This window comes from Coturnix japonica, chromosome 13, assembly GCF_001577835.2.
Source record: "Coturnix japonica isolate 7356 chromosome 13, Coturnix japonica 2.1, whole genome shotgun sequence".
Lineage (NCBI taxonomy): Eukaryota > Metazoa > Chordata > Aves > Galliformes > Phasianidae > Coturnix > Coturnix japonica.
In genome coordinates this window covers 9925241-9945283 of record NC_029528.1, presented here as the reverse complement: position 1 = coordinate 9945283, position 20043 = coordinate 9925241, and the positions used below count along the sequence as shown (strand labels likewise).

The following is a 20043-nucleotide window of genomic DNA, read 5'->3' as shown; positions in this document are numbered from 1 at the left end:
AACAATCTTTCACATTTGAAAAGCAAAGGTTAGCTCACACCACTAATAATCTGTACACTTATTTATTGGGAGCTTTCACTAGAAGCATTACACATATTTTCACATTAAGCACAATGGCAGCCCAAAGCGTAACAGTGAATGTGACCCAAATGAGAGAGGTGATAAGAACCAAAGAAAAACCATACAACAGTACTGCCACAGTTGTGCTGTTCAGTAGTTCTGCAGAGTGACAAATTTATAGAATACACAAAAGGCTTCTAAAAATAAAGTTTAATATAAATATAAAACCAGAAGAATTAAAGATGAACTAAGTAAGTTCTCTACACTTCTAGATCCATTTCTGAAGAGAAATGCCTCTTCCTTTACAGTTTGCCTTTTGTAAATGAACTAAACAAACTGCCCCTGCCCTGCTGAATGCAGGAAATCATTTGCTTAACACCAAACATTGCATTCTCAGAAGATGGTTACAAAAGCACACATCAGCATGCAGGCTAATTTCCCCCCCTCCTCCACCTTTAAACACCCTTAAAAACAAGTCTCTGAAAATATAATTTAAAACAACATCGACACATGACTCGGAAAAGCTGCTCTGAGTCAGACAAAGCATATTGCACATTACTTGTACTGCAGTCCTGAGGTCCTTAAGGAAAAAGGACAGTCCAACAGTATTGCCTTCGAAGAAAAACATGACAGTGGTTGAGTATCAAAACTAAAGGTCTCACATTTCAGAAGTCTGTTTCTTGTAATACCCACATTGCAGTTAAACAAACAAAACCTCAACAATCTTCTCTGATCTCAACTGAAAAGGAAACGTGGGTATCTGACAGTAGGTGCGTCTCATTACAAAGTACTACACGATCTGCACTTCGTTCTTGGCTACATTTGCCAAGAGAACCAAGGTGATATTCAAGGAAACTAAGTCAGCATTGCCTTGTGCTGTAACTGAACCAATTTCCCAACAAAGTTAACCAGTTCCCTCTCTCCACCCACATTACCAGCAGTTTCTCTGTCCTAAAATTGAACTACTGCCACAAACTGTTGAGCCCAAACTATAAAATAACTGAACGGGATGAAGTTTTTGAGAGTTTTTCAAAGAAGATTTCTTCAAGTAACATTAAATCCCTGATAAAGCTTGTAAACAGTTTCACTATCTATAATCTCCAGTCTCAAAAAGCAGCAGCACGTTTAAGTTCCAAGATCACTTACACTTCTTAATGTTTCCGTTTGTTTGTTTCAAATAAGCAAAGGCAGAGCGGTGTTCTGCATTCAGTTCAGTAGCATCACATCTTGTTTCCAAGGTGATTTTAAGACAAAGATTATTTGATAGTCTTCCAGCCTTTGTTCCTTTTACTGCACAGTCTTACTCCTGTACTGCCACTCCAGGTCAAAGAAAACTGAAGCGTTCAGTGCATCAACTTCTGCAGAAACAAAGAGCATCCACATTGCAGGATACTCTTTGTAGAAGCTTCCATTAGTATAATCTGCCACTGTTCAAAAGTCACATCCCCGGGAGAGAAAGAGAGCAATCTGTTTGAAATAACATCCTCCAAGAACATTGCTACTTAACCAGCAATTCAAGGCACGCTCTATAGCCTGAAATAAGACTTTAACACAAGCTCTCAGCCAACTCAGATTCATAGTCAATAAAGTGAGAACTAGAAAGTAGTAATCTCCGCAGAGTTACTATGCACGTGCCTTCTAAAGTTACATTTCATGAGGTATGTTACTGCATTTCTATTTCTCTTATTAAGAGAGAAAGGTACAATCCTTGGCAAAGGCACCCGGCTTCCAGTGACCAACGGATCCAGATCCATGTCGTGTGGATGAGTAAGACGTAAGGATTCTGTTCCTTCACAGCTCTCATTCAGCTACACGCTCCTTATCAATCACAGGGTCTTTTCTTCAGCTTTCACACGTGTCACCTTTTTCTTGCGCTGATATTTATCCATCAAAACACCCAGCTGGATAGGAATGGCAACCACTGAAGTAACTACTACCATAAGCCATGGAAATGCAGCGGCTGGGCTCCGTTCCTAAGGCCACCTGCACAGCAATAGGCATTTGGACATGCAGAGTCTGGGCAGACGGCTGCAGGTTGGCCTGAAGGGCAGCATAGGAGTGCAATGAGCTGTCAGCACTCCCAGCAAGCAGAGCACTGGGCCTGTGTGCCTGTAAGGAGTCACGATAAGCAGAGCACAAATCCTGCACTGGTGACTGGAACTGGGAAAGACTTGCTGGATGCTGGGCTAAAGGATGGTAACTAGATTGCTGAAACACAACTTGAGCAGTGGCTTCATGTCTCAGGCTTTCCATTACTTCCTGTTGCTCATGGTGAATCGTTACCTCTTTTTTTATACTACTGGCTTCTTTGATGTCGTTCTCATAATATCTGAAACAAATAAGTTAGATTCATCAACAGGAAAAATTCAGAGTTTGCATGTATTCCAAAACTTCGACCCATCAAGCTTTTTTTGCCCATAGATACATAGGATAGTTCACATGCTCACAGTTCATTTCTAATTATTCTGGTGAGATCTTCGTGTCCTAAGAAGGTTTATGAATAATTATTGCATCCCAAATATATTTACAATTGCACTTGCTATGGAAGGTTGTGAGACCTTGAAGTCCACAGCATGATTTTCTTAAGACAGTGTGGGTGGGTACCTGCAATGTATTAAAGAGTACAGCTAAAAGAAACACAGGAAAAACCCTGTAAGGTACCAGGAAGAAACATAATCGTGCGTTTAATAACCATTAGGGCGATCAATCAGTGAAACAAGTTGCTCGGTGAAACTGGGAAATCTGTGTCCTTTTTCTTGTGTATATTTTGTTTGTTTCAAACGAGCGTTAACAACTTGCTAAGAACACCAACTTGCATTTTGATCTTACATGAGCATCATTTCAATGCATTGGGCAAGGTGCTCCCAGGAGTAACACGTGAGCAATTCAAGCTGCGTTGTCCAGGCAGGAGAGATCTGCATACAGATGCGTGAGGCACACACAGAAGCTGCAGCAATCAGAGATGGACGAAAATGAAGGAAACTGTGATCTATGAAGGAATAAAAATAGCACAGGTTACTCTTACTGATCACTGCAGTGAGCCTACTAAGTAATACACGGCAACATAAGACACAGTTAAATCCTCATCTTTATTCCACACATCTCAAAGTAGCAACTCATAGCAATGAGAATTCAGTCAAAACTGGATGAAGCTTTACTGAAAGGCTTTGTGCTACTGGTGACTCGAGGCTTTTAATTCCAAAAAAAAGCTATGAAATATATGAAATAGACCAACTACGTTAAAGTTTTTACAGCTCACACTGTGTGTCAGATAACCATTTCTGATGGTCTTTCCAGTTATGAGTTCTAAGATGAAAAACAAAACAGGGTGTCCCACATTTCTGAGAAGAGATGAGACTAATCTGCAAGGGATGAACAACCAACTGCCATCTGAAACAGCCACTAAGTGGGACCCCGGTCTGCATAGATAATTTAGTGCAGTCCACATCATGACAGGTTTTAAAACCCTCCTCTCTTTCAGACTTCTGCCCTTCACCAAATGGACGATCATTCCAGCATAAACTAAATCTCTTACCTTGGACTGAGAAATCAAGGAAATAATATGCATATTTTTCCATAAACGCTTTGACTTTGGTTAGTGAGGTGATCGGCCAGCCATTGTGAAGGTCATTCTCACCAATAGATGCATAGAGGTAGTAGTCAATGTAGTGCGCTGCTGTTGGTATACACAGGTTCCAGTTGAAGTTTTCCAGAAGCAGCATTTCCATTCTAAGCAAATCTTTCTTGCTCAATACCACATTCACATTGCACATGTATGCCAGGTTATTTAAATGCTCCAATTTTGGAACTTGATCTTCTTTCTCTTCAAATTTACCTGTCAAAAAAGAAGCCATTCCTGTCTTTTCATAGATACACTAATGAACAGTTTACAGAACTGGAGATATGAACTGGACTCTGCAGTGCTACCAGAAATGAGTAAAACCTGAAGTGTGCTGACTGCAATGAGCAGATTTCAATATTAGATTACAGAAATATAATAGTTTATACCCTTGTTTCACAACAGATTTCAAGAGGCCTTCGTACCAAGGTAACTTGGGTCCTGCATTCCCATTATATGTTCCTACATCCACGTTAATAGCAGAACAGAGAAAAGAAAAGCAGCTCTTCATCTCAAGCTATGCACTGAATGAAATAAAAACCAAAATCCCACCACTATTCTGTCACATCATCTCTCTTCCTCTTGTCATTTTAGAGGCCAGTTTTTCCTAACTAACTGGAAGCAGACTGGTGAAAGGCATTCAGTAAAGTATGAAGAATAAAGGCAGTACGGGGGGGGGAAAAAACTAAAATAAAAAGATCTAATATTGAGGGAAAAAAATCTCCTTTGGGTATGAATACTGCCCTTTAGGTATGGAAGCTAAATGCTACAAAACAGAAGACGTTAAAAGCCCTGAGGCACCACCACCTTTGCCCTCGCTGCTTCATAATTTCTCTTTGTTCCATCCTGTCTTGAAGGCCTCATTAGCAAGGGTCAGTGAAAAGCTAGAAGAAGTACACTGTAGCCAAGTGATTAACATAAATAATTCCCATAAGATTAGCTGAGAGCATACATTTTTAGAGTCCAAATAGCTAAGAGAAGCCACGCCTTTATCTAATCTGCATTTACTAGGCTATTGAAACAGCAGTTATCTCTAGTAGTCCATTTGTACAGACAAATGTGATCTCGATCTTTACTATCCCCAAAAGAGACAAAAAAATAGTATAGGAAACTAAAAGCAGGTCTGCTACCCCCAGGATTTTGCCTATTAGTAACAAAGTGATCCATTGCTGCAAACTTAAGGAGGCCTTTTTAAATGTAGTGTTACCAAACCAAAATGACACAGCCACCTAACATGCCTTGCTCAAAAAGCAGGCAAGAATCAACCACCAGTAATAACTTTTTCCAGTACTGCTTAAATAACATTCTTGCTGAAAAGTTCCAACCCATTTGGTTAGGTGTACAGCTATTTGAAGTTATCCTGTAGCTATATGGAACTTCCTACGTTTCACTTTATGCCCGTTGTCCCTTGTTCTGTTGCTGGGCACCACCAATAAGAGCCTGGCTTCATCCACTTTGCTCCTGCTCAATAGACAGCAAGTGTCCAACCTTTGGCCTTACCCGAGCCATATATGAAATATACAATACAGTTACTCTATACAAGTAACAGAACTTCTTTTTTTGTGGTTTTTATTTAAATGTGACATCAATTGTTCCAGTAACGCTTCCTTTCCTCCCCAGACGGGTTTCCGTTCACCTTCAGATTACCATGAACAATTACCATTCATCTTCAGAATCAATACAGAGGAAATAACTGTTGATGACAGTAAACTTCAAAGCTTTCATAGTTGTTCTGGGGGGGGCTAATGTACCTGGCAGGAATTTCCAGATATCATCTCCAGTCATCTCACAGTGCATACCCAGAGGAAGAAATGTACATATTCCAACTAGAGAACACTTAGATGATTCCAGGGACACACACCCACGTTCCTCTTAACTGCAGCAAGTCCAGGCTGAACACGATTTGGCTGCCAACACAGTTTGTTCAGAGAAGCATCATCTTCCCACTCCCTCATCTCTTGCGTTTATTACTGTAGTAGGAAGCACTGTCACCATACAGTTTCCTAGGTGGGAAAACTGATGAGCCAGTTAAAATGCTCTCCTAGAACACAGCAAGAGAAATCAGCTCCAGATAACTAAAAGTGATCTGTGACATGAGAACACTGCTGTTGTGTGCCCAAAGACAGATGAGAAAGTTGGTAGGTGGAAGTGGAAAAAAAAAAACACACATCAGTTTGAGATTCTTCAGATCAACTAAATAACAGTTGGCAACAGTTTCTCTGAACTCACACAACTGCCCTCAATGTCCCCCAACAACAGAAAGAAAATCCACCATCCCCACACTTACATCGGAAATGTCACCTCACTACACAGAATCACAGAATGACCCGGGTTGGAAGGGACCTCAAGGATCATGTAGTTCCAACCCCCCTGCCCAGCAGGGCCACCAAACATACACATTTACTAGATCAGGTTGCCCAGAGCCCCGTCCAACCTGGCCTTGAACACCTCCAAGGACGGGGCATCCACAACCTCCCTGGGCAGCCTGTTCCAGGGCCTAACCACTCTCCTGGGTGTGAGAGACACCTAACTACACCTCACCTTGCTTGTGGTCTGCACACTGCCATTAACCTCCTGCTTTTCTCTAAGGAAACAATCAGAAAGAAGAAGGAGGCTTTCTCAAATGGTGTTCATAATGCAGAATTACCTGTTGATACACATTCAGCATTCATCTGGAGCGAGGTGAACACTGGTTTTTCAAAGAACTGAACATTACTTTTATGAAGATGACGGTTTGCTCTCCAAAGATGTTAATATATGTTTTAATAAGTACAAGTGTCTTGCTACAGACTGAAGAGTAATTCTGCCGCAATCCTTTGCTGAACAAATAGGCCACTTCCTAATTATTTGCAGGAAGTCCTAATTATTGCATTTGCAGTGAAAAGCAAAAAAAGAAAAAGAAAAAACCCCAAAAATGGTTATATTCTTTGCTATAATGAGAAATGTCAGGTGAATATAGTTTACCATTTATTCTACTTCTTATCATTTTGAGAATAAACTAAATCCTGGAATCCCCACTTGGCATAGAATGGTTTTGCCCAACTTGCACCAGTTCAAGCTACATGTACTGAAGCAGAAAGGCCTTACTGCATATTAGGGTGGCTCAAACAATGAACAACAACTTACTACACTCTCAAGAGTCTCCAGGTTTAAAACCTCACCTACACAAAGTGTTAGGTAGTAATTTTGTGCAAAGCTGCTTTGCTTCTATTTTTAGCTTTTTGCTTCTACATGTTGGTAGGAAAGTTGGCTTTACAATTATTGACTTTTTCCCTTTCCTATAAAGGACGGTTCCATAACAGGATACATGAATGCTGCACAGAGCCAGTATCAGGTTTAGAAATAGTCTCATACTCATTAACTCACTGAGCTTGGAGCTGATCCCTGAATCAAACTGCCTTTAAAAATAATTTAAAATTGTGAAACATTTCCCCTCTTTCCCTCTGTTATCATAGGATGATTTGTCAACTTCCTTTCCCCTCACAGTTTCTGAGGGGCAATGTAAGGTTGCATTTGATTTCAGCCCCTTACTCAAGGACAACCTTAAACTTTGTTTCTTTTTAAATCCTAGATGCTACATAAGCCAGTTGTGCAGCCCTATACCCAAGATCTTACCATTACATCTCACAACTCATAACAAGTTTGAGGGCACCACTGCCATCCCACCTTCACAACAGTGCAAATATAAGTTATAGCTATAAATCTTTCCTGAAAATCAGAAAGTTACTAGAAAGAACTTCTAAAGCACCAATTTTATGGCAGGGATGAATGGGAAAGAATACTCAAAAGTACCAGGTTTAAAGAAAATCCTGTTCTCTATTCCTGATGGCTCCTTTCAACTATGTCCCTGCAGAATAAAGCAGCATTGCTGTGAGGCATCTTGCAGTTACAAGGTTACACATACAAAAATGGAGTGTTCTTGAGGAAAAAAGAGAGTATAGGTAACAGAAAGAAAGGACTTCTCCACTGGGATAGTTTGCTGCCTGTTTTCTAGCACATAGGAGCTCAAAGGTTCAGGTAAGCAGAACTTCAACAGCTCTTCCAGACTAAGCCTCACTTAGTCTGTCATAAAACTGCACCTACAGAAACTATTTCAGTTTCTCTTTCCTCCGATTTTAACACTGACTTTTCTGCAACACAAACAAGGAACAATCCATATAATTCACTATCAACAGCACCAATGCTTCAATACACTATATGCATATTATAGTAAAACATTGTTTGTTTTTACCATTATCTCAGCAGATAAAGCTCTTTAGGGCATTCCCCACAAAGAAAAGCATTGACAAACTTGTATCCCGAGCAATAAATACATAATATCACCTTTCCTCAACAAATCCTTTCTGGGTCTTTTTTTTTTCCCTTTCACCTTAATGGATATGACTGCCTGGCAGTTTCCAGCCATGGATGCTGCAGTTTGCATAACTTTTGTTGCCTACAACAATAGCGTGCTGCTCTGCCTGGCTCCCATATGGCAGGATAATTTCCTTGTAACCTAGAAACAGAGTTTGCAAGTCTGCAATTCCTTGAGGCACCAGCCTCACTTTCTTCCACATGCACATCACTGCCTGCAGAGATTCCAAGAAAATATTAACCACAAACATTCAAGGTCGTTTGCCAAATGGATGCCAACACCAGAACTTCAGAGTTACACAGCAATGACTAGCAATATGCATCCCAGTACCATTAACATACCTACTGAGGACATCACAGAATCACTACAGTTGGAAAAGACCTCTAAGATCATCCAGTCCAACCATCCACCTACCACCAGTATTTCCCACTAATCCATGACAACCTCATTACTACCTCTAAACATATAAAGAAAATGATTGGAAGCGGTTACCATGCAGTTTTCTGTGTTAAGATATGCAAGGAGAACAACCATCTGCACAGAGAAGGGAAGAAAAGCCACAGTAAGTAGGAGCCAACTTACTTGCTAGGAGAAGACAAGCAAATGAGGTGATGTACAGTTGCTTGACAGTGATATCATAGCGATCCATGAAGAGGTCCAGTAAGTAGATAGCGAGGTGCCGGGCTGTAGGGCAGAGATTGCAACGGTTGCTGAGGACGGTCAAGAGGTCAATGAAGTAACGGCGCATCCCAATCTGTGGTGAATGGGCCTTATACAGAGGCAGGTTTAGTTCCTACAGGGATGGGAGAGAGGGGGGTAAGTAGAACTGAAGTAGAAGTACTTAAACATCCCATCACATCATCTGGAATCCTAAACACCCTCCACCTGCTATGGCAAACAGGTAGCAAACACAGCACTGTGACTGACATGGATTGACATGAATTTTGGCAAAATTCAGCATTTTTCATGCTGATGTATGACAGCGGTATAAAAGCTAACCATATGAACTGTTCCGTATGTGATATAGAAATCTTGATTTTAAAGGCAGAATTATTGAAGTTTTTGGTCTGCCCATGCTTCATCTGAAAGCGTTTCACACAAATTTGTAGTGTATGAGGGAGGGAGTAAAGATCCTATGGAACACCCACAAGTTAATGCCACTTTAGTGTTAAGTAGCCAGACCTAAAATCGAGGTGGACTGAATACATGTGGATTGGCATAGATAAAAGGAAACAAACTATTTCAACATGGTGCTACTCAGTAAATCAGATTCCACTTCTAGATCATTTTTGTACTTCATGCATTTGAAAAGGAATTAGAAGCTGCATAGAACTGCAAGATAAACATGTCTTATAGCAGAACACAAAGTAGTACGTAGAGCAGTAATTCTACAGAACAAACGCAGAGTTGAAAAGATGAGATCAGAGGAAGCATCCACGCTGGGGTGCTGCTTGCAGAAGGGCACCTCCCTGCACAGCTGGAGCAGTGCCTGCCCATGCTCTCCCATCATCTCGCTGGAGGAAGCATTCCGTGAGAAGATTCAGCTTGTCAGGAGAAAATAGCTGCACAGTCAGGCTCAGAGGGGTGCACATGACTGGAAACCAGAGAGGCTCGTTACCAAGAAGCAGCTCACAAAGACAGCAAGCTGGGCGCTGTTACAGATGATTGCTTACCAGGCCTCTTTTACCTCCCCCCCCCAGGGCTGAACAGACACACGCTGCAGACAGGCAAGAAGCCCTTTGAAACCTGGGGCAGCATCCACTGAAGGATTACAAAAAATCCCCCAGCAGTAATATCTTATAAAGAAGGGACAATGAAACACGACTCTCATGTTGTTTTAAGCCCAAAAACACCCCATAACACCCACCACCACAACCATCTTACATAGCAGGATTTCCATCCATCAGTAGGACACGGGTTGAGAGCAAGTTTCATTCAGAAAGAAAGTATAGAATAATTTCCAATGCTTAGAGTTTACCTCCATCACCAATAAAGCAACAGAGAAGAAGCTGGGAGCCCTGCTGGTCCTTCTGTATGCTGCTGCTGCTTGCCATAGCCTGCTGGCTCCTATCTCCCTCCACCACCTGGCTGTGGCTGCTGGCAGTCAATGCACTGAAACACTGAGCATGGCAGCATGGGCTCACATGTGGCTTTGGGCTGACTGATTGAGCTCCCTCAACAGTTGTTGGTCAGTGCCTCTCAGCTAAAAGCCTCCATGCAGGCAGCACACAGCATTTAGAATGATCACCATTTGTCATGTTTTGAGATAATTAAAGCTTGCATGGGTGAGGTGGTGAGTGGGCTGAAAGAGAAGCAGCTTTAAGAGCAAAGGCAATCATAAGCCAGCTCCTATCAGCTTCAAAACCTGACCTTCTTTTAGAAGGGAATCGGTGTAAACATGTTTAAGTGGTGCTAAAGATGACAAATCTTCAGCAGTCACAGCTGAAGGGCAGCCAGGCTGCAGGCAGCCCCCAGGTGGTAACCTGACTGCTTCCTGCACCGCTCATTGACCCAAAGAACCAGATTTCACCTGTGGGTCAGTTGGCTTCACAACTGGGTTGAGCAAATATTTCAGAGCCATCCTGGAGGAGATGCTGAGCAACAAGACTTCAGAGAAGCAGAGTAAGCAAACCTCATGAAGTTTAGGCTTCTTGAGCTAGATTAGCCAACCACAACTGAAGAGGGGAGGAAGGAAATTGAGCACGATGATGTCCTCCAGCTCCCCTCCAGCAGCTGCTCCAGTCCAGCACTTAGTGTGGTCAGAGCACTACACCACAGTTTGGGTGTTCAACACAGCAAGAAGTTGCATCCCATTTCTTTTCTGCACAACTCCTCCCCACATGTAAAGCCAGAAATAAATTGACAAAAGGCAGAAAAGTTATAACTTAACAAGTGATGTGACATTATAGTAATAACTCCTATTAATAACGATCAGCTCTAAGAACAAAAGTGAAATTCATCAACTCACAAGCTTCTTGACAAAGGAAAAATGAGCCTCTGTGGCAAACATTCCTCAGGTTCTGACATTCATAAAGATATTAACTGAAACTGCTTTTCTATCATGTCTAAGTACTTCAGCCTGGCTCTGTTCTCCCCCCCAAGGTGACCCACACAGCATCTCCTGACTCCCTGCAGCCATGCAGGCTCAAAGAAAGGCAAAGATAAGTGACAGCAAAGCACTCATCAGGTATGGCCAGCAGGATGCATTTCCTCTCAAAGCAAAAATGCATGGTAAATGCCTGCAAAACAGCCCCTTGCTTTGCCTGGGCAAGCACAAGCTGTGCTGTCCTGTAACACAGACCAACCTTTATACCTGTTCAAAGTAACAGTGATTAAGGTCAGTAGAGGATTCAGTATGAATTACGATGTGTAGACACTTAAATGAAGATTCCATCATATTACTAAGAAAAAAAGCATCAGACCAGGACTGTATTTCAACTGTGCTTAAAATCATTTTGATCTTATTCTGCCCTTCAGCACCTTACAACAGTCTGAAATATTTGCCATTTGAGGGAACACCAGACTGCTATTGTGCTTGAAAAACGTATCTCTTCCTGCGTTTCGCTGTGGTGTTTTATCAGACGTTTCATTAAGTCCTTCTTGCACAACCCAAAGCATTCAGAACTCAGCAACCGATCTGTGAAGGATCAGAGAAAGAAGTGTGAAAATCGAAATTCCAACTTAAAGGAAGGAAGGAAAGAAAGAAAAAGGTCATGAATAACCATGTACTTAGAACACCTGTTCCTTTCAGCTCTATGCATATGCTGCCATCTACAACATAAGCAGGTTACAGCCAGAGGCCAGTAATGCTATTGTCACTGGTTTGGAAAAAAAAAAAGTAATCTAGCTTTTGAAGTGAGCAGATTATGCTTTTGTTGCTGGACCTGCCAGTTTGGGGAAAAGCCTGATATTAGTAAACCTCAGTGCCTCTAGCACCTTTTTTTCTTTCAGCTGATTCAAAGTGGAAAAGCTCATCAGAATGAAAGGTTAATGCTTTATCCTCTTGATTAATTGAAGTGACAGCGTCCATACCCTTTTGAATGCCTGCAGGTATCTGGGACCCCTGAAGTTCTCATCTAGAGCTCATTAAGAAAAAGAAAGTGAACCCCACACCAGAAGCACCACCTGCACAGTGCTCTATTGCCTGCCTTCTTCTGCAGCACAGCCCACCGGATCTGCACCAATCCCACCTTCGGGCAGTGCCAGGCAGATCTGAGCACATCAGACTTCCACCAGCGCTCATTTAGTGTTGAAGGGATCACAAGCTTTTACAATAACAAGGACACAAATGGACTGGATAGAAGACAAAACAGTGCCCATTACATCACAGCCTTCAGGCCAGGAACAGGTCAAGCAAACCTGGTGCTTCAGCAGAACTCAAGTTAAATATGAGGATAGAAACACAGGCTCTTATGCATGCAAGAAGAGGAAAAGTTTGTTCTCTAGCAACCTTTAACACGGCCTCAGCAGTTTCCTGCACTGCTTCTAGCAGGATGATTTGGAACTGCAAGAGGTGCGCTCATGGTGAAGAAAAGGGCCCCTCCATAGGAGCACAACAAGCTCTGTGCGTGACAGTCCTGCTCCAGGTTGTGGACTTGGTTTGAGGAAAGAGCTGCATGTCAAAGAAACACTTCACAGCTGTGAACAGCAGTTCGCAATAAAGCCCAAGAGGAGATGGGAGACAGGTGTGGAGGAGCTTTCACCTAGAGGAACTCAGACATTTACCACTTAAAGGACTGTTTGCTTTCAGCAGGAAGGGGATCAGCACTCCTCACCTGTCTGAAAGTAACTCCGGACTGACACTTTGACAGCCTTTAAAGAGATCAAGTTACAATATTAACCTTTTAAATACTTAAAAAGAAGTTCCTTCAAAATTTGGCCCTGCTCTGGGAAGCCACACAAGAGACGAATAAAAAGGGAAATGCAGACAGATCCAGTAATTCTCATTAATTGCAGGAAATGAACATATCCTGTGAGGAAACAACCCAACATAGTATACCAACAGCAGCCACACATCCCTCCATTTTCAGGGACATTCACACTGCTTTCTGAAGTACAGGATTCTCTCAAACACCAAAAACAAACCACTACACACCGACCTGTTACTCTGCTTTCCCCACTTACTGATTATTTAGAGCTACTAAAGAAGAGTGCAATGTGAATGTGCTGCAGAAGTTCCATTTCCATTCATAAAGCTCCAGCTTTCAGTGTGGGGCAGCAGCCTGGTCCAATCAGTACCTTTCCATTAGCACCTATTTCTGCAATGGCCCTACTTTATCACAGCACTGATACTTCACTAGTTGGACAATTCAGGGGCTATTAATTTAGTTCACGTTTAGACAGAGCCTTTGGGAAGCAGCATTTTTCAGCTGTCTGACTGAGAATTCAGGTATAGCCCGCACATCATTCAGCATCTGCTGTCATGCAGAACGCATCCATCAGAACAGCACACAACATCTGGCACTAAGCAGCCAACTTCTAAAGAGCTCAACAAGAACTTCGATCCAAGGGGGTGGGAATAACACTTGTGCAGTTAACATAAAAACACGGTTGTTTCAATCCGCATCTCAATCACTTCTAGTGTTCTAGGAAAAGAGTTGAGTTACCTTTCATTCCTCACCTTAAACAGATTTAAATATATACTTTAATGAAGCAGGACAGCCTGCTACATACATTTCAACCTCCTTGACGATTATTAAGCAACTTTCCTATCATACTCGCATGCTCCAACTAAGATCCATTTCTTCTGACCCAAGACAGACTGTTCCTCACTATGACCCTTCAGAAAGCATCTTAAAGTAGGGAAGTCACTCATGCTGACGGTACCATTGCATTAATTTTTTGCACCCCAGTATCAATAAGGCAATACACTAACAGTGCACTGACACACAACAGCTTGAATGGAGACACAGCAGCAAGATGCATCCAGAAAGAAACGCATCTGAAGAATGAAATGGTTGATCAAAAGGCAGCGGATACACAGAATTAACAAACAAACACACCAAAGTGACCCCCAGCCCCTCTGCACTCCAACACTGGATGCCAGTCGTTCTTCTTGCCCCACTGAAGGGGCCTGGCCCACTCAGAACCTGGGAACACAGCATCACCTGACACCATTTATTGCTACACGGCAGTAAGGAACATCCAAAGGGTAACTTCGTTAGCCATAGCTTTACTGACTTCAGGCTGTATTACATGCAGGTAGTCACTAATGGTGTGGACTCGCTTTCATGCTACTCAACCACCTGTGTTTAGGGTTTACTTCGAGCTGTGAATCTATCTGGAGAAACAGCAGCTTTAGTTTTACCTGCTTTCAATAAAGGTACACTAAGTCTTAAAAACAGTGCCTCACTGCTTTGCTTATTGCAAACATAATGCTGGCTTTCCAATCAATGTGTAAGGGACACTGAACTTCAAGAAATAGCTTTGCACGCCCGTTTGTGCATATGCCCATTCCCCCACTGCCCACCCAGGCACAACGTCCCAAATCTTAGCGCTTATCTATGTGCAAAGAAGCAAAGCCGTTTCTCCAGACCCTGCAACACGTTGCCTTTCCTTTCGCAGTACAACACCCGCGTCCCTCCCAGCGTCTAATAGAACAAGTCCCCACCCCGGCTAAGTTACACAGTCACAGCTACCGAGGAGCTGCGGGGATCTGCAGGCTTTCCTAAGCTCAGGGCTGACTTTGAACAAGTTGCGATGGGAGCAGCTCCCGACAGCCCCGCTGAAGGCACAGCGCGGTCACCGCTTCTCCTGGGGAGGGGGCACAACGGAGAGCAAAGCTGAAGGAAAGGAACAAAGCAGAAGGAGCAAACCTTCGTCCTCAGGGTCTGATGGATGTCTGCCGCCAGCTCCCCTCTCCACCACTGCTCCTCCATCCTTTTTCTTCCCATCCAGACAAAGCTCTGGGAGGCAGACGGGGCACCACGGGGACGGACAAACAGAGCGGACGAGCCGCTTCCGCCGCTCCCCCCCCAACCCCCGTCGCTCTGACCGTTGCTGCCGCCCGCGGCCGAGAGGGGAGAGGAGGGGAAGAAAGACAGCGCTGCTCTGGGGTTAATGGGCTGTAATTAACAGCTGCCCGCCCCGGAGGGACATCGCCGACCCCTCCGTGCCTCCGACAGCGGCACCTGCGCGCTCCCGGAGCCCCAAGGGGGGAGCGGAGCCCCCGCCCCGATGGTGCGGCACCGACGGCACGTGGCTGCCCGGCTCCTCGTGACCTCAAGTGTTAACGGGAGACACGGGCTTTGTCCTCGTTTTGTGCTTCCTCACTCGAGATGTCTCACCTTTAGCTACCGGGCCGTGTAGGCGGCAGTGGCCTGGCTACAATTTCAGCCCAGCTGTCACCGTTTTGCCGCGGGGCTCGTTTCCACATCCCAGCTTGATGCTCAAACTGCCAGGCACTGCATAGCTTCGTTCTCAGGCCTCTGAGAGGGTTATTTACGTCCGATGGGCGTTTCAGGATGAAATCCCCCACCATGCGTTTCCCAGCGCTGTTTCAGCAATTCTAACAAGCCAAAATAAATAAGGAAATAAATAAAAGATCACCCTACAGCCTGTTCTGTACTAAAACCACGCGGCTGATCTGCTCATGATGAAATTGCCATGAACAAGCTTCCCAGCCCGAGCAGCAGTTTTCCCTTCTGGAGAATTAGACTCCAGTTTCAGCAATAGTTTTGGGGCGTTCTGTCTGCACAGAACTTTGCTAAACAAACAAACCCTCATGAAATGCTTTCTTCATTGGTTTCCAAAAGGAAAGAAGCAGAAAACCTGCACGCTTCCATAGCAGTTAATATCGTCGTTGATTTCAGTGCTCCTGGAGAACAGTTATCCCGGTGAGAACATCCCCAGTTTATGGTCAGCTTTCTGCCTTGGCCCTGCTGTAAAAGCCAAGCAATGCAGTTAAGTGGCGATGGCCATTAAAACCGCAGATAAAAGCTGCCACCAAGTGTCCGTAAGAAACAATTTTTTCCTATTTTCTTTCAAGTACATCCAATTACCCCGCTATCCCTTAAACAAAGTACTTGAGTGCCCTAATTTAAGTAACAAAACCACTTTTTTTCTCCTCTCTTTTCATTTAAAACTGAACACAAAACATGGTGAAGTCTGAGCGTTTGCTTACAAATAACCCATATGGATGTATTCATTTGCTATCAGTTTTTGTTAGTTTTTTAACTCTATAGCATCTCAACACTATTCTCAACTTTAATACTGTTGAATAATATTGTTCTAAAGCAATTGAGCACAGCCTCGATATACCTTTTCCATCTGAATGGGACCCGTTCAGGGCAGGAACAGGTTCTGATGTAATGGGTGCAGCCAAGGTTAAAATACAGGCCTCAGCCACATCAGAAATACGTGTATTAAACTTGCAAGTGATTTAGCAAACAGTCTGAAAAAGAACAAAAAGAAAAATCCCAGGAGAACACCCAAAGTAAATAGACTTACTGAGAGCTCACATTCACTTAGAGAACGTTTAGCATTATTAATAAGGCATGGCTGGGTAAAGCACAGGGACAGCCACTGAGACTTAAGTGATGTACGCCTAGTTTTAAGTCAGCGGTATCATCAGCACTATGGAGGTTTTCTTTAAGTATCAGTTTAAACTGAGGAAATAAGCAGCTTTACCACTATCCCACCATTCTGGATGCTATAGCAATGAAATGCATTCAGGCTGAACAAAATTACCTGAAAATAGCTAAAGTACAAGCCTTCAGTCTAACAAACAGGGTTCAAGCAACTATGTTTTACCTGCTGGCACAGTGGGCTTCAGCTGGGGAAGAGTACAGTGGAAATGCTGCATTGCAGAGGCTGCACCTGCATCAGTTAGCAAGGAGCTGGAGTGTTCTTGGTGGAAAAGAAAGGGCTTCTTATCCAAGTCCCACGCACAGAGCCCTTGGCTGAGCTCTGCAGCTCCAGCTGCCCACCCCCACCTGCTACCAGAGGCAGAGAACTGCTCTGGTGCCCATCAAGGGGTGAGCTCAAGAAGGGATCACTGGTGACTGCCCAGGTACCCCCACAGGGCTCCTCCTTCCCCAGGTGGGCAGCCCAGGTTGATGCCACTCAGGTGCCCCACATTTCACCAAAATCTCAATGCCAGATCATATCAGCAACAGCTCAAATGATAATTTTAGCCAGTTTGAGTGCTATGAGTGTGGTGGTTTTCTTCTACCGCAATAAGAATTGATTTTCCTTCTTGCTGGCTCTCACTATCTATCTATGTTTTCCTACCTCCCTGCTTTACCCTGCTCCTTTGTAGCTCTGTCATTCAGCATGCATTTTTCACTTCATTGTTAGTGAAAAACCCACCTTGTTTTTCAATAAGGAGCAGCCTGATGTAAGCAGGGCTTCTTCCTTCAATAGTGTTCATTGCTGTGGTGGGACTTTCAGAGAGGCTGTCCTGTCCCCTCACCTCAAACAATTGAGATCTGTGACTCTGGGGGCACAGCACTGGCTGTAGTAAGTGCTGGGGGGTCAGTGGGCCCTCTGCTTCACAGCAGCCTGGTGTACCTCAGTTCTGTGCCCAAGAACTGATGCCAACCAGCCCCTGCCTCTGCATATCCCCTTGAAAATGCTATAGCTGAAGCACGGGGACTTCCTTGTTCCTCATTCCAGCCACCAGCTTACGAGGAAATAGGAAACACTGTGAAGGTTCCCTCCCTTGTTAGGAGTCTTCCTCATCCTGACCTGCCTGTGGAGCACCTGGGGACACAGCCTCTCCAGCACATGATCACTGAAAATGCCTCGAGTTGAGGTAATTACAGGGTTATAGCAGTACTAGAGCAGCTTTTGGGTGACAGCCCTGTTATTATTTTCCCTGTAGTAAAATCCCTAGTGCTGCATGTGAGGGCCAGGCCAGCCTTCATGTCCCTGTGCTGGGCTGGTGCACCAGGAGCTAGGGGTGAGGGAATGGGGATTTGTGGGGCTGCAGTCACAGGTCTGTGTCATCCAGAGGGCATGCTGCAGCTTCTACTGCTGGGCCTGGGTTCTTCAAGGGCAGAAACATCCCCTGGCAGGGGGGCAGTGCACAGCCAGGTAAATGGTACATAGCTGCACAAGGCAGGTTCTCCTGGGTCTTCCTTGGCCTCCCTGAGGGCAGATACGATGGGGACTGAAAGGCTCTGCTCTGCCCTATCCTGCTGGAGTGAACTGCATGGCTTGGGGATGAAGGTGGGAAGGAGAAAGCCCTGTGGTGGCAGAGAGGAGTTCACACGGTAATGAAAGCCTTTGCCCCCATGGAGAGGACCTGTGTCTGTGTTTTCACAGCTATGTCTATGCTGGCTTCTGAGGAACCATGGGATGAAGCAGCTGAGCTGTCATTGCTAACTGATCACTGAGGGCGGGTGTTGCAGTACCTGCCTTCACCTGGCACGCTGAGTGCCCAGAGGGACCTGCTTGTGATAAAACCTGGTGCACAAAGCAACCAAAGGCAGCTCTGGTTCTCACAGGGGAGAAGGCTGCTGCAGTGTAACAGGTCTTGTTTGCATCCACTGCCCTCACACAGCATCCTGCTTCTGCCAGGACATTCCTCCCTCTTTCCTGATAGCATCTGCCCACACGTTTGCCTGGCCAAGGCATTCCCAACTCTGCTCCCACAGTGATGGAGGTGCTGGGAGCTGCCTGTGCTGGGGCGAGCAGGCTGCGTGGGAGCAGTTCTCTCTTGTGACAGCTTGGCTGTGAAAGCCAGAGTTCTTCATTTGGTGTTATTCCAGAAACTCCATGTTCCTGAAAAAAAAAGATCTTATGCAAATTTCATTTTTTTTTCATTAAAAACAAACAAACAAAATAACTACCACCAACAAAAATAAGTACACATAGAAACCAAACAAATAGCTGCTTGGCTGGAGAAAAATGGAACTGCAAACCTAACTGCAGTCTGAAGATGTGAGAGCAAGCCAGAATGTATCATTTCTGAAATGCTCCATAGCCTGAGCCAGTTACTTGCAGAGAAGAAAAAACACCCCAAATTCAATGTTCCCATGGTCAGCCCTGAGATAACCCCAGCACTGCTGCCCTTCCCTTCCTCTTTTCCTGCAGGAGGCAGAAGGGAGGGGAGGCCACAGCTGCTGGAGATGCTTGTGCAGGATTGTGCTGAGCAGAGCCATCCTGGTCAGCGTGCAGGTTGCCTTGCTAGGAAGACAGGAAGAGATAAATCTTTTTCACAGCAACCTGTGTACTTCAAACAACCATAGTTCATAGCTTCACAAACATAGTTGATGTGTGATACCTTTTGAATGACTGCAGCCCCATCAGAGGTTAAATAATTAGAAGACAACAGTCCTCTCCCTTCTGCCTGCTGTGTCTTGGTTTGCGCTTTCCCTCCTGAGTCCTTGATGGCAGCAGATCCTCAGAGCTGGGGCTGAGCTGTGCTGCACAGAAGCAGCATCATGACCCAGGGCAGCTCCCAGGGGTGGATGTGGGTGTATTGGAGCCAAAGCTCCTGCTCAACAGGGAGGGCCTCCTAGTCCCAGACAGAAAGCAAGCTCTGTGCTACTGAGTGCTTAGCAGGGGGTTTCTTTATAACTTGCATTTTGATCTCCCTAACTTGGATTCATTTGCCTGTTTTCCTTTTCACTAGATCAAAAACGATGCTTTGCCAGAGAGCTAATAACTCCCATGGCTTCTCATCAGGGGAAAGCAGCTAGTGGGCCCCTGAGAGGACTGACGGTGGGGAAATGCTCCCTGCTGGGGCTGCTGAGATAAGGGGACAATGGGGAGTGCAGCCCTAGAAGCCGGTTGGCAGTGCAGCTGAGTTAATTGCTGACTGCTGCTTCCCCACCTCCATCTTCTTCCCTGTGGTGTTCTGCCATCCCCTCCCAGCTCTGGCAGCTGCCTTGTACCAAGTGCGTTCAACAGTAACAAACTGGAAAACCAAAACCAGAATCACACTGTAAATGGTTGATGAGAGCAATTGAGGGCAACACAATCTCTTCCTTTTGGCAGCAGTCCTGCCACCCCCTGGGGCAGCTGGTAGAAATGCAGGGCTGGGAGAGAAAGGCAATGATTGAAC

The 20043-nt window shown here is 44.5% G+C and overlaps 1 protein-coding gene across 4 annotated transcripts; it reads right to left on the bottom strand.

The window, feature by feature from the left end:
• Positions 1–52: 52 nt before the first annotated feature.
• Positions 53–18753, bottom strand: CCNJL (cyclin J like). Of its 4 annotated transcripts, XM_015876068.2 has the most exons (8): positions 16785–18753; positions 16293–16425; positions 15804–15913; positions 15320–15540; positions 8616–8826; positions 3596–3895; positions 2890–3049; positions 53–2389 (listed from the first exon to the last, which is right to left on the bottom strand). In XM_015876068.2, the coding sequence occupies exons 5-8, from the start codon at positions 8779–8781 to the stop codon at positions 1942–1944; spliced, it is 1074 nt and encodes a 357-aa protein (XP_015731554.1). In that variant the 5' UTR covers positions 8782–8826; positions 15320–15540; positions 15804–15913; positions 16293–16425; positions 16785–18753; the 3' UTR covers positions 53–1941. The 4 variants fall into 4 exon arrangements, with proteins under 4 accessions (XP_015731554.1, XP_015731555.1, XP_032303318.1 ...); XM_015876069.2 differs by lacking the exon at positions 15804–15913; XM_032447427.1 differs by lacking the exons at positions 15320–15540; positions 15804–15913; positions 16293–16425.
• Positions 18754–20043: the final 1290 nt, after the last annotated feature.

Excerpts from the sequence above, each read along its gene's own strand:
- CCNJL (XM_015876067.2), bottom strand. The coding sequence starts at position 14,926 with ATGGGAAGAAAAAGGATGGAGGAGCAGTGGTGGAGAGGGGAGCTGGCG. Across the intron at positions 3,896-8,615 it reads TGCTTGTCTTCTCCTAGCAA|GTAAATTTGAAGAGAAAGAA; the intron begins GTAAGTTGGCTC and ends CTTTTTTGACAG. Across the intron at positions 2,390-2,889 it reads TGCATTGAAATGATGCTCAT|ATATTATGAGAACGACATCA; the intron begins GTAAGATCAAAA and ends TATTTGTTTCAG.